This window comes from Lobosporangium transversale (genome assembly GCF_002105155.1).
Source record: "Lobosporangium transversale strain NRRL 3116 chromosome Unknown BCR41scaffold_3, whole genome shotgun sequence".
Classification (NCBI taxonomy): Eukaryota; Fungi; Mortierellomycota; class Mortierellomycetes; order Mortierellales; family Mortierellaceae; genus Lobosporangium; species Lobosporangium transversale.
Window position 1 is genome coordinate 506340 of NW_019028981.1, and position 15520 is coordinate 521859.

At 42.8% G+C, this 15520-nt stretch overlaps 4 protein-coding genes across 4 annotated transcripts; 2 read left to right on the plus strand and 2 right to left on the minus strand.

The window, feature by feature from the left end:
* Nucleotides 1–577: 577 nt before the first annotated feature.
* On the minus strand, nucleotides 578–3687 carry BCR41DRAFT_409603 (H(+)-ATPase; the record flags this gene model as incomplete). Its single annotated transcript, XM_022029415.1, has 2 exons — nucleotides 578–3342; nucleotides 3669–3687. The coding sequence occupies 2 exons, from the start codon at nucleotides 3685–3687 to the stop codon at nucleotides 623–625; spliced, it is 2739 nt and encodes a 912-aa protein (XP_021885431.1). The 3' UTR covers nucleotides 578–622.
* Nucleotides 3688–6050: 2363 nt separating this feature from the next.
* Nucleotides 6051–7984, plus strand: BCR41DRAFT_345788 (WD40-repeat-containing domain protein). The gene is made up of 7 exons (XM_022022788.1): nucleotides 6051–6712; nucleotides 6797–6845; nucleotides 6926–6962; nucleotides 7079–7168; nucleotides 7282–7349; nucleotides 7466–7689; nucleotides 7808–7984. The coding sequence occupies exons 1-7, from the start codon at nucleotides 6101–6103 to the stop codon at nucleotides 7943–7945; spliced, it is 1218 nt and encodes a 405-aa protein (XP_021885432.1). The 5' UTR covers nucleotides 6051–6100; the 3' UTR covers nucleotides 7946–7984.
* Nucleotides 7985–8020: 36 nt separating this feature from the next.
* Nucleotides 8021–11800, plus strand: BCR41DRAFT_345790 (Sec1-like protein). The gene is made up of 11 exons (XM_022022789.1): nucleotides 8021–8299; nucleotides 8445–8582; nucleotides 8789–8944; nucleotides 9168–9257; nucleotides 9348–9460; nucleotides 9538–9684; nucleotides 9829–10115; nucleotides 10256–10331; nucleotides 10450–10622; nucleotides 10758–10911; nucleotides 11027–11800. The coding sequence occupies exons 1-11, from the start codon at nucleotides 8254–8256 to the stop codon at nucleotides 11759–11761; spliced, it is 2115 nt and encodes a 704-aa protein (XP_021885433.1). The 5' UTR covers nucleotides 8021–8253; the 3' UTR covers nucleotides 11762–11800.
* A 1189-nt stretch (nucleotides 11801–12989) lies between these two features.
* BCR41DRAFT_331406 (isocitrate lyase) lies at nucleotides 12990–14928 on the minus strand (the record flags this gene model as incomplete). Its single annotated transcript, XM_022021796.1, has 2 exons — nucleotides 12990–13467; nucleotides 13775–14928. 2 exons carry the CDS (start codon nucleotides 14926–14928, stop codon nucleotides 12990–12992), a joined length of 1632 nt encoding a protein of 543 aa, XP_021885434.1.
* Between the last annotated feature and the right edge of the window lie 592 nt (nucleotides 14929–15520).

A 15520-nucleotide genomic window follows, 5' to 3' on the forward strand; every position in this document is an offset into this window, starting at 1 on the left:
TTGCCAATATCTCACAAGTAGTCAACAGCTCTGAAAGTGCGGGAAGCGTGGAGAAAGGCTGGTAGATGCACAAAGTGGTGGCAAGTGAAGGATGGAAGTAGTGTATTGTTCTGATATCACTAGTATACGAATATGACATTCAAGCCTTGGCGTGCACTCATTAACACTAACCAGACATGTGTCAGTACGCAGATACAGCTTTTCAGTGTTCCATCCCGATTTTTGTTCATCATATTAATTAAAGTGTAAAAAAAGATGTCGAATAGGTGGGAGCACTAGCAGTGTTATCATGCTCCATTATGGTGCCTCGTATGGGTGGCAGGAAGCTAATAACTGGTAGCTTCCTGCGCTACTTATGCTAGCACCATCGATCTTTCTGGTGCAGAAAGCTGGGTCTGGCCTGTCCATGGGTTGATAAAATTTGAGCTCTCTACACAGACGAAAACCGCTGAACGACTTAGTCTTAACTATACTATGCTAACTGTATCCTCCCATGATTAAGCTTTAATACATACTTGGAATGCTCAAATAACAGATATTTGGATTGAATTCAAAGAGTCGGATAAAAAGTTTTGACCATATGATTTTATTACAGATGCTAAATAAATGATATTAAAAATGTTTACTTGGTGTCATCACTGACATGAGTCTTTTCTTGGAGGCATGAAACAACAGCCGTCATGACAGCAATCTTGCGAATACTATCAATACTGTCCCACACACGCTCTTGTTGGGCTTGTGCAACCTTACGGTTAGAAAGCTTGTGGCGACGAGAGTTTGTGGGAACAAGCTTAGCTGTGAGCTCGAAGGACCAATGCTTGAAGATCTGCACCTTAACCACATCGAGGACAATAAAATATACGAATGAAATCAATAGTACAATAATGGCCTCACCAGCAGGAACTTTGGGAGTCAGTCCACCAAAAATGACCATCAATAGTGCAATAATCTGAGTACCAATAATGACAATAGCGAAAATAGGTGAAGGCAGGTTCTCCCAGAAGTAGCCAGTCAGACGGGTTGAGAAGATAACAAAGTGGGGAGCCGACGATATGTGTAGGTACATGATTGACTCAAGCTTGCGCTCGTCATAAGGAGCCTTGTCATCCACAGGAGCATATCCAAAGGCCTTCCAGAACGTAAAGAAGTGGGCAAACGAAAGGGCAGTCAGGCAGAGACCAAGCACTATCGACATGGTGATCAACTGTCCTATCCTCCACTTGTCAGGATGAGCAGAAATCTGGGCATTATCAACGGCAATGACCAGCGTGGCAAGGTCGTTCAAGATGCAAATCAATATAAGCAAATGGGCAGGCAGGGACCAATCATAAGCCATAACGACGACAAAGAAAAACATCAAGAAATGGACAGTTGAGGTGATACGGTAGAGAGCATAGGAGCGCATGCGTTGGAAGATGGCACGAGAAGTCGTCAAACCATCTACAATGGTAGAAAGGCCAGGAGCAAGCAGCACAATATCGGCAGCAGAACGGGCAGCATCCGTGCATCCATGGACGGCGATGCCAACATTGGCCTTTTTAAGGGCAGGGGCATCGTTAACACCATCGCCGGTCATACCAACAAGAATACCACGCTTTTGAAGTAGCTCAACGACACGATACTTGTGCTCAGGAATAACTTGTGCAAAACCATCGGCACGAATGCAATGTTCAGTAATTTCATCTTCAGACTTGTCAGGGTCAACCAAATGTCCAGCGTCTAACATGACGCGTTGCATACCAAGACGGTGAGCGACCTCCTTAGCGATGATCAATTGATCTCCAGTAATCATCTTGACAGACACACCCATGTCGTTGCAACGGCGAATAGTATCAGCAGAGTCGGGGCGTGGAGGATCAATCAGCGAGATCATACCAATAAGTTCCCAGCTATCTAAATTGCCCGCGATAGTGCGGGCGACACCCAATGCACGAAGGCCACGCTTGGCAAGGGAATTGACAGCGCGGACGGCGTCATCATCGCCACCGACGAGACGAATAATGACCTGAGGAGCGCCCTTCGCGACCTTGAATGTAGAATTAGTCTCGGTGTTGGTGATGGTGGCCTGCGTGAGTTTAGTGGAAGGATTAAAGGGCAAGAATGACGTAACCTTATAGCCGGGAACTTCATGCTTGTGAGTGCGGCCCTTGAGGATCTCGAGCTGCTCCTCTGCAGCACTACGAACAGCAGACTCAATAGGGTCATTAGCACCAGCCTCAGCAGCGAGATATGAATACAGGAGGATATCGTCCGAAGTATAGTTATTGGCCAAGTAAGGCTCGTCAAAGGTCAACTCGTTCAAGGTCAAGGTTCCAGTTTTATCTGAACAGAGGACAGAAACAGAGGCCATCTCCTCGACGGCTGTCAATCGCTTGACAATAACTTTCTTGGCAGCAAGCTGCTTGGCGCCTACGGCCATAGTAACGGACATGACAGTTGGAAGGCCAACAGGGATAGCAGCGACAGTGAGAACCAGGACTTTGCCAAGCACAGTGAGGAAATCACCCTTGCCTTTAGGATCACCATGGAAGTGCACAAGCTGGTAAACTAGGATAATGCCGACGAGGACGACAGTGATGAGGATCAGGAAATTGCCAATGCGGTTGATGATCTTTTGGAAATGGCCCTCTTCTGTAGTAATTGAGATCAGGTTGGCAGCACGGCCAATAAAGGTATCTCCACCAGTCTTGGTGACAACAGCCATCTGCTGACCTTGCTTGACAATCGATGACGAGTAGACAGTCTTTCCTTTATTTTTAGCGACAGGAAGTGATTCTCCAGTAAGAGCGGATTGGTCAATGAGAAGATCACCCTCGGTAGCTTCGCCAGTCGCACCAATCCCAAGAAGACGGCCATCGGCAGGCACAATGTCACCAAGACGCAAAACAATGACATCTCCAGGGACTAATTGACTCACATCCAACTCAACCAAATGGCCATCACGCCAGCATCGGGTCTTTAAAGCAAGTGTTTGACGGAGAGCATCTAAAGCAGACTCAGCCTTAGATTCTTCAATAAAACCGATACATGCGTTGACGAGCAACAGGCCCAAAATAATACCGAAATCCAACCAGTCCTTGACGACCGCAGAAATTACACAGGCGACCTCGATCAGGTACGCAATGGCACCGGTGAAATAACTCAAAAACTTTAAGAGGGGATTGCGCTTGACTTCAGCCAACTCATTTGGACCAAAACGGGCGAGACGTTCGGCTGCTTCAGCGGAGGTCAAACCATGCTTGGGGTCTGTCTGAAGTAAAGTCTCCAACTCTGGTGAAATTTCATCTGAATGTTCATGATGTTCAGTTTCTTCGACCTCGAGCTTTCCTTTAGTCGAGGTTTCTATAATAGGAGCAGCCCATTAAAAAATGCAAAGAAAGAGGATATTAGTTCTACGACAATATATATAAAGCAAGTCAAAGCTTGGGTGTATGTTCTGGAGGATGGACTCAGAGGAGGTATCGTCAAGGTCAGAAAAGATATGAGAGGAGGCTACATGGACTAACACGTTTTGACATTGAGCTGTTAAAAGTGTGTGGATTTAGTTGATTTGCCGACCAAAAGCTGAGCTTGAAACCACCGTTACTAAGCTGTTCACAGAACACACGCCCCTAAAATGGATGCTGTTAGGACAAAGGGAAGAGGTGGAAGGAAGCTGAAAGGCTTACCCTCGATCTTTTCGCTCATGGCTATTCGTGTTGACTATGTTTTCCCCTTGTAACTGCTTATTCAGAGCAGATGGAAGCAGAGGGTTTGACGACAGGGGAAGGGTGAAGAGGAAAGGCAAAAAGGAAGGGAGGAAATGTGCTGAGCCGATAAGAAAGAGTGGTGAGGAAAAAAGGAGACAAAGTATTGCTTTTATATGGATGATTTGTACAGTAACGAATACCTTACTCACTCTTTACTTTCTACTCTTATCTTCATTTCATGCAGACCCTCTTCCCAAACAAAAAGGTATAAACAAACTAGCAGAGCAATTTGATGAATAGATGGCAGAAAACCTTTTAAACAAACTTGATGATAGAATAAACGAAATAGCCATCCTTGTCCAGTTGGACCATTGTTTGTTTGTTTATTTTGAAGGGACGTGGTACAGAGTTTGGGGATCAGTCAAGTCTAGCCAAAACTGAATTAATTAATAAGGTACATGTACATCTTTCCATACACTGACTGTTGCTCAAAGCGGTGCCGGAAAAAATGCAACAAAAGCGCCTGCAAGCCCACATGAAGTTCGTCTGAGTCTCCAGTTATTATTTTCCTATCAAGAAGAGCAAAACCCGTCCGACCTTTGGGCCTGTGACTGTTTTCTCCTAGCGACCTGAGCATATCAGAGACGAGCATGGTTTTTATATTCTCACTGAAGTTGTGCTTGTAGTAACAATAGCAGGATTATGATGAATTTCTTAACTTTGTTACTTAGTAAGCACCTCTTTCTTTCATAATTGATGGATTGATCATCCAAATTGAGAGATAGAGTCGGATGGTTCATATTATGTATAAACATCCTGATTTCCTTCTCTGTAGTGATGGCATTATTAATTATGGGGTCCTCCGTTTACTCTGTTATGTAAACAAGCCTTGTTCATTAATTCGACTCCCTGTATCTGAAAGATATTGCTGACCCAATCAACATGAAGAGGGGCAGTAGTGAATTCTTATACCAACTTCAACAATGCTTTTCCTATCATGAAGCTGCTCCTTTGTAGTGAGAGGGAAGTTAACTAGCGGAGGCAGAACTCTCTACTTGGGTGCACATGGTCGCTTGATGTCTTCTAAAACTGAGCGATTATTTTTTTTTTGTTTGGTTATTTGTTTGTTTGCGGGGAATAACACCAAATCTCACAAGATTAAGATTCATTTGTGCCTTGATTAGGAATGGCCACATCAGATGGATTTTCTGAATGCATGTACGTGCATGTTTCTTCTTTGCCATATCCATAATGAAATACATATTTCTCTTTCTGCCCCCAGAGCAAAAGAAAGAAAACCATCTTCCACCAGATGATGGCCATGATCCTTTTTATTTTATTTTTCTTATTACACAGTAACCATATTCATATTCCTCAGGATTCCCCTTATTAATGGGATCTTGTTAACCATCATCAATTGAAATAACTAGATCTTGTGTGTATTCTTATTTCTACTTTAACCACACCTGGCGTACTGGGCTTTAACAATCTAAGGAGTAATGAAATAAAGCAAAGTCGCAGGTCCTAGTTTTGCCGGAAGTTTAATTTGTCTGCTCTTGTCCTTTGAAGTCCACTTGACTCAATTCTTTCCCAATTCGATCTTTTTAGTTTTTGCTCAGCAACTGTAGTAAAGAACGTGGGATGCATTTAGGGGCCTCTGTCATCCTCTCTTTTTTAATTTGTCCATACTACTGCTCTTTTAGACCGCATGAGAGAAGGGGTCGAGTACTTATGTACATGCTAGGAGGCAATCATCCTTGCATCCTAACTATCGATTCAGAAGGTCACGTCTCAATGCAGGGGATCATATCTATCCAGGAACAAAGGTTACATCTTCGTAAATGTCGAAGATCTAGGCCCCAGTTGATAAAAAGGACAACCCTTTAGGATATCGAAATCATTTTGATATGAGGCGAGAGTGATAGGCTAGAGACAAGGGGTAAAGAAGAAGAAAAAAATGACTCACTTTCTATCAGTTGCTTTTTTATCAATGTGGACATGTGGAGAACGAGTATCTGTCTCATTCCGGGTGAATTGTCCCAACCCTTGTCCTGGATAAGGCGTACTTTATAGCTTACAAGGTTTTAGAGTGTAATTATGATTTGTCTGAATTGGTTTTTAGGACACGACAAAAGGGTCTACTGAATGGTCTACGAAGGACATTTTCTACGGTACCATGTCCGTATGTACCACTCACACCGCTCTTCTGGCTTGAGAAGTAGATACAGATCAGATTTGTAGGCAGAGGAGCTTGTTTTTTATTTCACGTCCGATTTTCAATAGAGAAAGGTGACACACGGACATGGCACCGTAGAAGATGTCTAGAAAGCGGTCACTTTCCTTTTTGAACACCCTGTTGTCTCATTCGCGCGTTTACAACATTGATTGGCCTTACTCCATGCTCCTTGAGAATGCCACAGCCGCCACTCATGTCAATTGCAGCTACTTTGGCTGCTCACAGGAAAAATTCTGACAAGCCAAAAAAAGCTCAGGCAGCTGGAGGCGCACAACAGACCACATCGACAGGATCCTCTCATAACCAGACCCATATCCAGCTTTTTCCGTCTACTGTAGCCTCAATTACATCTTCAACTCCGTTGTCAGTACCACCGCCAAAGCCACAGCAGACACGGGCGCAGGAGTTGCATGATTATTCTCCAAACCCATCATTGTCATCAGCATCGGGCTCGATAAAGAAAAACCTTTCAGCCTCCTTCGTACAACTTTTACCCATCTTTCAAGACCAAGTCGTCTCAGACGCCACGGGGACACAAATCAATGCCTGTCAGTACAACAGCACCGGCGAATATATTTTGACAGGAGGCGTTGATCGCACAGTAAGGCTTTGGAATCCAGACACAAGATTCTGTATAAAATCGTACGAAGCACATGGGTGGGAAGTATTAGATCTGGCTATATCACCTGAGAATGGGAAATTTGCGAGCTGTGGAGGCGATAAAACCGTTTTCTTATGGGATGTAATGTCGGGAATGACGATTCGGAGGTTTACGGGACATACTCAGGTACTAGATCAATGTATATATATGAAACGTGAATCATTATTCCGAGCTAGTTATTCATTATTATTTTTTTTAAAAATTAAATAGAGAGTGAACACTGTCGATTTCAATGATGAAGGCACGGTGTTAGTGTCAGGTAAGGAACTAGAAATCCTCACAGACAACAGTAGCAGTTAAGTACATACTTATTCGTTTTACTATGTAATAACACTTTAGGATCATATGATGCGACGATACGACTCTGGGATTGCAGGTAAAAAAAAAAGAAAAAAAAAGAGAGAGACTACATTTGTTTCATGCCCCTGTATGCTCAAGTGCTTTGATTGATTGGTATCCTAACTGTTCAACTTCGAGCGCGATGTATATTAGATCAAACTTGCGAGCACCAATACAGATTTTAGAGGAACCAAAGGACAGTGTTACATCTATTGAGCTGAAAGGAAGTGACCTGCTGGCAGGGTAAAAACAACCACTAATCTGGTGTACTTGAGCCCTTAGTCTGAGTATCATGGATTCTGAACCACGCGAAAACTTACTCAGTCATGTGCATGATTCTCTCGCCTTCTTGGTAGTTGTGTGGACGGGTCAATAAGAATATACGATATCAGGAAAGGATCACTCATCACGGATCAGATTTTCGGTACATCCAAATATTGTTACATGTGCATTTAATCCACCATTTGCCTAAGCATACTGACTTTTGTTTTACCTTATCAAAGACTAATATTTAATGTGTCACATTTACTCATCTTATAGAGCCAATTACATCAGTGGCATTCTCGTCTGATGGTAATTGTGTACTAGCAAGTTCGCTGGACGACACAGTAAGACTCATGGACCGTGATAATGGCACGCTTCTGAACGCCTATAAAGGTCATAAGAATAACCAGTATAAGATCCGATCATGTCTCGATAACTCTGACGCGCATGTTATCAGTGGCTCAGAGGATGGCAAGATTTTTATCTGGGACTTGATGGAGGTAAATTAGTGTGTTTGGAGGCTATTGCTAGTACTTCTATATTCTACCGTTTGAGTGCTGTAGCCGAGGTAGCGTTTAACATTTAAGATCACGCTCGCCATTTTACTTTTTCCCACAGGGTGCGATCATTCACGAGATTGACGCGCATTCCAAGATTGTGTCGGCAATTGCGTATCATCCAACACAAGATAGGATGTGCTCAGCTAGTGTCGATGGCTCTATCAAAACCTGGACTTCACAACCTGCGACCGCATGACAACAGGGCATTCGCCGTCGAATATTGCATGCTGCACTCCTTTTTTTTTTTTTTTTTTTTTTTTTTTGCACGTTGAATTCCTCACAGTCACGAAAAAGAAAAAGACATGGTAAAGTTTTACCATCGCATATCTCTTTCTACTTTTGTTGCATTGCCATCCTTCTTTTAATAAAGCTACCACTTTCTTTCTGCACGACTTACAGGCCCTAGGCTTCCTTCATTGAGCAGTTCTTATTTCTCTACATCTGCAAACAATTACCTACCTTGTAAATCCTCTTTCTTTCGAGGAATCGGCATTGTCTTTCATCATGAACATGAACCAGCCCATTTCCATAACCGACACTTTGAAGCGTCGTAAGTTCATGTAAACACGGATAGTAATTCAGCGTGGTTATAGCACAGCAGTATATTTTCTCGCCATTCCCGTCATAAAACTCGGGTTAAAAAAAAAAAAAACATGGATAGCGATCTCATGCGCCCAATATGTTTATATGTATAGGGTTCCTGGAAGCAATTGACAATGTTAAAGTAGAGCCAGGCCGGTACAAATATGTTATCGTTGATGCACGCGCAGCAGATATTATGGCATCAGCAGGCTGCCACTTGGCTGATGTTTTGGCACGAGAAGGAACTATGTGTAAGTTTTTTTGTGTTTTACATATATTGTTGAAATGTGTTCATTCTGTTTCTAGTAATTATCATATACTTTTACTGTATTTAATAAGGACATGATAGATATCGATGCTTTTTCAAAGGCCTTCTAGTCTTTGGTGATTTATCGTATTCTAATCAGTCAATTGGGATCTCATTTGTATTGAATCATGCCGTGTGGCGTTATTATAGACCTTGAAAACCTGGAGAAAAGACGATCGCCTGCAGTGAATGTTGAAGCCATCTACTTTGCAATGCCGACTGAAGATTCTGTACGACGCATCATCCGTGATTTCAAGAATGGACGACCTGCCACGTATTCTGCTGGACATTTGTTCTTTTTAGCAGGTAGGAAAAAAAAAAAAAAAAAAAAGAAATCGGATGATGCGAAAAAAAGCTTCGCCTTTTTTTTTCTTCTTTTCTTTCGAGTGGCGAAGTTAGGATCCAGATTCAATCAATCAACCTGAACACTGTCCTTTATTTTTCCGCGGAGCTATTTTGTCTGATGAATGGAACTGAGGGCTATGTTTTTTTTTCTTTTTCTTTTTCTTTTTCTTTCTGTAATATGTAGCAATGGATGACAAGACATTTGACCATCTGCGAGCATCCACGGACGCAAAATACATCAAGAGCTTGAAGGAGTTGTTTATGGACTTCTATGGTAAGGCACTTTAATAATCTTAAGATTGAGAATTAGAAATTATTCAAATGATTAGCTAAACATTTCACAATATTACGCAAATCCCTATAGCCGTTGAATCAAGGGTATTTTCCTTAAATAATAGGAACGCATTTTTTAATCTCTTTTGTCCTATGCTCAAGGAGCAGAATCAGCATGCAGAAATCAATTCTATTTCTAAGCAGGTAAGGAAAATCTAGAGAAGAAAAGTATGAATTGTTTGCTCTCTATAATTGATACACGATTTTTTTTCTTCGGTTAGCTTATCTCTGTGTGTGCTTCCTTACAAGTCAACCCTATCGTGTCATATTATCGTGCAAACGACTTGACGATGCAAACCTCCAAGAATATTGCAATGACTGTTCAAACTGACCTTGACGAATATTTTAAAGGACAACCTCGCATCGGAGTATGTTATTCGTTATTATTGAAAAAAAAAAAAAAAAAAAAAAAAAAAGAATAACTAAGCAAGTTAAATCGACTATCTGTTATGCTGGCATTATTCTGATTACTATCCTCTTTTTTTATTTTATTTTTTATAATAAATCGATAGCTTAAGCCCCCGCATTTGATGATCATTGACCGTACGATCGACCCCATCACACCAATCCTACATGACTTCTATTACCAGGCGCTTGCGACAGACTTGTTACCGATCAAGGATGGCACCAAATATGAATATAACTCATTCAAGGAAGATGGGACACCCTGCGAAAAAGTTGCCATTCTGGATGAAAACGACAAGACATTTACAAAGATTCGTCACAATCATATCACGGACTGTATCAAGTTTTTGAAATCTAATGTGGATAGCTTTGTGGCTGAAGCAATGAGCAAACCGTAAGTGAAGTGCCACAAATTGACATTAGTATAAAGGGGAGAAAGAGAGGAAATAGGACGTATTTTAGACATGAATTCCAACGTTTTTTTTTTATATCTTTACTCATCTCAGAAATATATAATATCGTTTGCTTATTTAGTACCACTGGAAACCAGTTGGATGCAATCAGAGAGCAGATGGCGAAACTACCACAGTTTCAAGAAAACAAGGAGAAGGTATACATAGTTTAAACCACAATCATTCTCTGTGCTATGGGCCCAACACGTCTTATTGAGAATATACACTGATCTAGCTTTTTTTTTATCACTATTATTACTATTAATACTATTCAAGTATTCGGTTCATCTTTCCATCGTTAATGAGTGCCTGGAATTCATCAAACACAATAAGCTTGTTGACATTTCTGGCTTGGAGCAATCATTGGCGACAGGACAACTAGCTAGTGGTGAAATCCCGAAATCGTTCGATCCTGAAGTTGCAGCATTCTTAGATGATAGCAGTGTCAGGTAAGCTTCAGTGGACGATGAGCAAGGTCACTTTGATGAGCTATCGCTTGTTCCCACTCATTTGATAATACTACTTACTGAAAAGATGACCAATCTCTTTCATTTTTTATTTTACTTTCTTTCTTCTATTCCCAGGATGGTAGATCGCTTGCGTTTATTAATGCTATTTTTCATCACCCAAGCCGTGCCCCAAGAGATGCGAAACCAGCTTTTCCAATTGAGTCGATGCAATTATGCGGATCGAGATATTGCTAATAATCTAGAGTTCTTGGGCGTCAAACTGGACGTGGTAAGGTTCTTGAGAATCCTTTGATACTAATCATCAATCAATGAGATTTCCTAAAGCTCTTTTTTTTTCTTTTTCTTTTTCTTTTTTTTCTTTTTTTTTCTTTTCTAATGTCAAGGCCGCACCGCCCCCGGCAAAGAAGTGGTGGATCACAGAGCTGCTCAAAAAGAAATCTGTCACGGAAGACGATATCGAGTATGATCTACCACGTTATTCCCCTGTGATCAAGTCTATTATAGAAGGAGTTGTAAACGGAACATTAGATCGTGACCAATACCCTTATACATTAGCACCTGATCAACTTGAAACGATCCAAGCACGCAAGACAGTTCGCTCATTGCGATCAGCACAACCAACATTCCATCATAAGGGCCGTCGGAACGAGCCTCAGGGGCGATTGATCCTGTTTATTGCTGGAGGCGTGACATACAATGAAATTCGAATTGCCTATGAATCTGCTGCAGCACATAATTGGGACATCTTGATTGGATCAACTCATATCATTACTCCACCCTCATTCATGGACGATATGCGAATGCTCCGAAATGGGCCTCCTCCACCCCCACCTCCACCACCTCGCTCACCTTCCCCACCTCCAGAATCACACGCTTCATCGTCATCAAATAGGACTAGTGGATCTGGTGGAAGCAACCCTTTTGCAAGTGTCAAGAATGTTTTTGGAGGGCCTCTTAACAAACCCCCCAAAGAGCAGCCACATCAGCAGCACCTACAACAACAGCAACAACAACAGGTTATGCAGCCCCTCCCGCAACGACCGTCAAATCAATTGAACTCCAGTGACTCATCTAGAGTTAAGGATAAACTTAAAGGTTTCTGGAACGAGCTCAAGTAAAAAAAACCATGCGAATTTTAATAATAAACACATAATAGCTTTCTACGTCAATCCATCTTCGTATTAATTATTCTATTTTACCACCCATCTCATTCCCACGTTGCTACTAAAGACTATACTATCCATACAACTATACAGTTAGTCTAAAAAGCCAGACTTGATCCCCTCTGCTTCTTGTTGTTTGCACACGCGCCATTTCATACGCCTAGACATAGCACGTTGCTTTATTTTAAAAAGCAGCAGCAGTAGCAGGTTTATCGAGTATGGGAGCTGTGCAACAATATGTAACCAATATAAATCAATCCTATGCAAAACGAACCATTACTAAACATGCTATTAGTAAAGAAAGGTCAATACAAAAGCACAGAAAAATCTTACCTTCAAGGTTATACCCTAATTTAACTAATGAATGATGTCTAAAAACAAGTTTTTGGTACAATGCTCTTAGCCAGGCGCCATTCATAGTCATCGTTCTTGTAGGCATTTTAGACCGGTAAAAATAGAGCAGTTTAGTTTATGGCAAACCTACGACACTCGTCGAAGTCTTGAAGTCCAGGACACAGGCCGGTTGTTGCAACACCAAGAAACCTGAGACACTGCCACAACAGGTTGCTTTTTTTTTTTTTTTTCTTTTTTTTTCTTTTGAATATATCTCCAAGTAGCGAGAGATGTTCATCTTTCTGTGAAGTCAGTGATGACATAGACATCCTCACTTGTTCCTTTGAGAGTATATCACTTGAAGTTACACCTCAAGCGAAAAACGCCTGTACTAGCGGCCGGAGATCGCATAACTTGAAGTCTACTAAAAAGAAAGAAAGCCCTCGCTGTGAAATGAATTGAAAAGAAAGTGTAGCGAGACAAAAAACTCATTCCGGTGTGAAATAAAAACCAATCTTTTGAGAAAGAGAAAGAAAGCAGCGAAAGAAACCCATTCCTCTGTGATAAAGAGAGAAAGTACAACAAGCGAATTTCGCCCTACAATGGGATGAATTCCTCACGCTGTTGTCGCTTCTTCACATTCACTGGATAGAAAATGCAATACCACGTATATTAGAGAGTTCTTTAAGTCTTTAATACAACGCCACCATTTAAGCGTGGGAGTTTTTTTTAATTGCGTTCTTTTTTGGAAATTGATATATTACATGAGATGATGAGAGGGGAGGAGGCTTTTTTTTTTCTAAACTGTCTCGTCTACAAGGATGTGTGAGTAGTAAAGAGGGGGGAAATTTTAGTGAGAGAATTGGGTCTCAGTGACACCAGCACCCATAGCAGCAGTAGAGGAGACACCACCAGTAACAGTCTTGATCAAGTTGTCATAGTAGTTAGCACCCGACCAGTTTTGGTGTGCCAAGGTCTCGACGCTGTTATGGCGCTCCTGGCGCTGAATGCCATTAACGTAGGCGTACATGCCCTTGTCAGCGAACTCACGAGCAAAAACATCAACACCGAGAGCATTGCAGTGGAAACCAGCAAGAGTGATGAATTGCCAGGAGAAACCGAGCTTGCCAAGGTCGCTGATGAATGTGCGCATGTCGTTGTCGGTCATGCCAGCAGCATCCCAGTTGAACGAAGGAGACAAGTTGTAGGCAAGCATGATATCGGGATGCTTGGCCAAGACACCTTGAGCGAACTCAGTAGCTTGGGCCAAGATGGGCGACTTGGTCTCCATCCAGAGAAGATCAGAATAAGGAGCAAAGGCAACAGCTCTATAAAGTTGTGATTGAATAGTTTTAGTAAGGACGAATAAGTAAAAGTGAGCCCTCGAATTTAGTGTCCAGGCCAGGACTGATGCAATGCAACTCATCCAAATGAGGAAGCTGTTCCTGTGTGGGGCAAATTCTAATTTATCCTTGGTCATCCCTTCTCTTCGTTTGTCACTGCTAAGCAATGACTCCGCTCCAAGTCCAGTCCAGCTTGGCTCAGTCCAGTCCAATAGAATCCAGTCCAGTTGAGTTGAGTCAAGCCTGAGCAATGGTTCAGTGTAATGTGATAGAAGTGATGGTATAACGTTACCTGTTGATGGCGCAACGAGTGCCGCCCTGGTATCTGTAGTAACCCTCGCGAGTACGGGGAAGATCCCAGTCCCAATGGACTTCGACACCATATTCCTTGGCGAGCTGACGAGCCTCAGGATTGGAAAGGAACTCGGACTTGGACAACCACTCATTGACCTTGGCCTGCTTGCCCTTGGCCTTGAGTTCGTCCGCAACAGCATCACGGTACAATTTGATGTTGGCCTCCTTGACCCAGTTGTCCTCAACAGCTTGCAAGTCATCACCGTTCTTACCAGCAGCCTGAGCATCTGCCATGACGACAACCAGAGGCTGGAGCTTGGGGTTGGTGGCTCCAAGAATAAAGGCGTGGTCACGAGGATCGATGTTGGAGGTGATAAGGGTGGCGGCCTCAGAATCAGTACGAGCAACAATCAAGTTTTCAACTCCCATGATGTCGAACTGTACTCTGCTGGCAACCAGACGGTTGATGTGCTCAGAGATAGGGACAAGAACCTTACCGGCCATGTGGCCGCACTTCTTGGTTCCAGCCATTTGATCTTCCAAGTGAATACCAGCAGCACCACGCTCAACAAACATCTTGGCGAGCTTCATGTTGGCGGTGATACCACCATGACCAGTATCAGCATCAGCAATGATGGGGCGCAAGAAGTCAATGTTGGCCATCTTGGTGCGCTGGGCCTTGGGGGCTGTCAAACGGGCCTCACGCTGCTTACGGTCATGGAAGAGTTGAGCAAAGAAGAGATGTTCGACCTTGTTAGGTACAGTGTCCATGGGGTAATCAGCCAGATCGGGGCCGGGTTCGTTTGAGGTTGAGGCGGTGGACGAGCATTGCCAACCAGAGACGTAGACAGTCTCAATGTACTTGGCCATCTGAGCAACTTGGATGGGGTCCAAGGCGCCGAAAGTGTGGGAAGCAGTGCCGTTCTTGCGGTGGTTCTTGAGAAGCTTCCACAACTTCTTGGCCTGGATGTTGGAGGCATAATCTGTTTGGATAGTACCACGCTTTGAGACAATAGATTCTGCAGAGTAAGGGCGAGTGATAAGTTTGAAGCGATCAGTGGCCCACCAGGCCTTGACTTTGGCGACCTCCTCCTGGAAGTGAGCGTCCTCGGCATCGACGTAAGCAGCAGTGGATGTGTTTGTATGGACCATTGTGAATGGATGTGTTGATGAGGGAGCTGAGAAGAAAGGAAAGAATGTAAGATCAGGGGAAGTGAGGGGGGAAGGAAAGATCGGAAGGATGATACTGATGAAAAGGAAGAAAGAAAAAAGGGGGAAAAAAGAGAAGAGTTCCCTTTTATAACTCTCCCCACATCTCTCAATGACGCATCTTTTTTTTTAGACGGTAACCGAGCTTACTTGGACAGAGATAGTCCCGCCAGAACAAGGGTAGTGTGAATAAGTGAGCATTAGTTGTGCGGGGTACGGTTCAGAAATGGTTATTGATACAACGCGGGGTAAAATAAAGATGTATTCAGGGTTGCACACGGGTACACTGCAAAGTTCAATAAGGGAAGGCAGTCACATTGCACCAGATTCGCTATTGAGGATGACGGATGATTCCTCAAGCATGTGAAGATGTTCCCTATTGTAAAAAAAGATTTTTTTGGCTCGCTTTGCACACTCATTGGCCACAAAGATCTTTGGGTGACCACGGACACATTTGCATTGCTACTCTTTTCTTTGATTAAAACCGAGCCCTGGTGTATACCATATAATATTTGTATACTTTGTTTAAGACAAA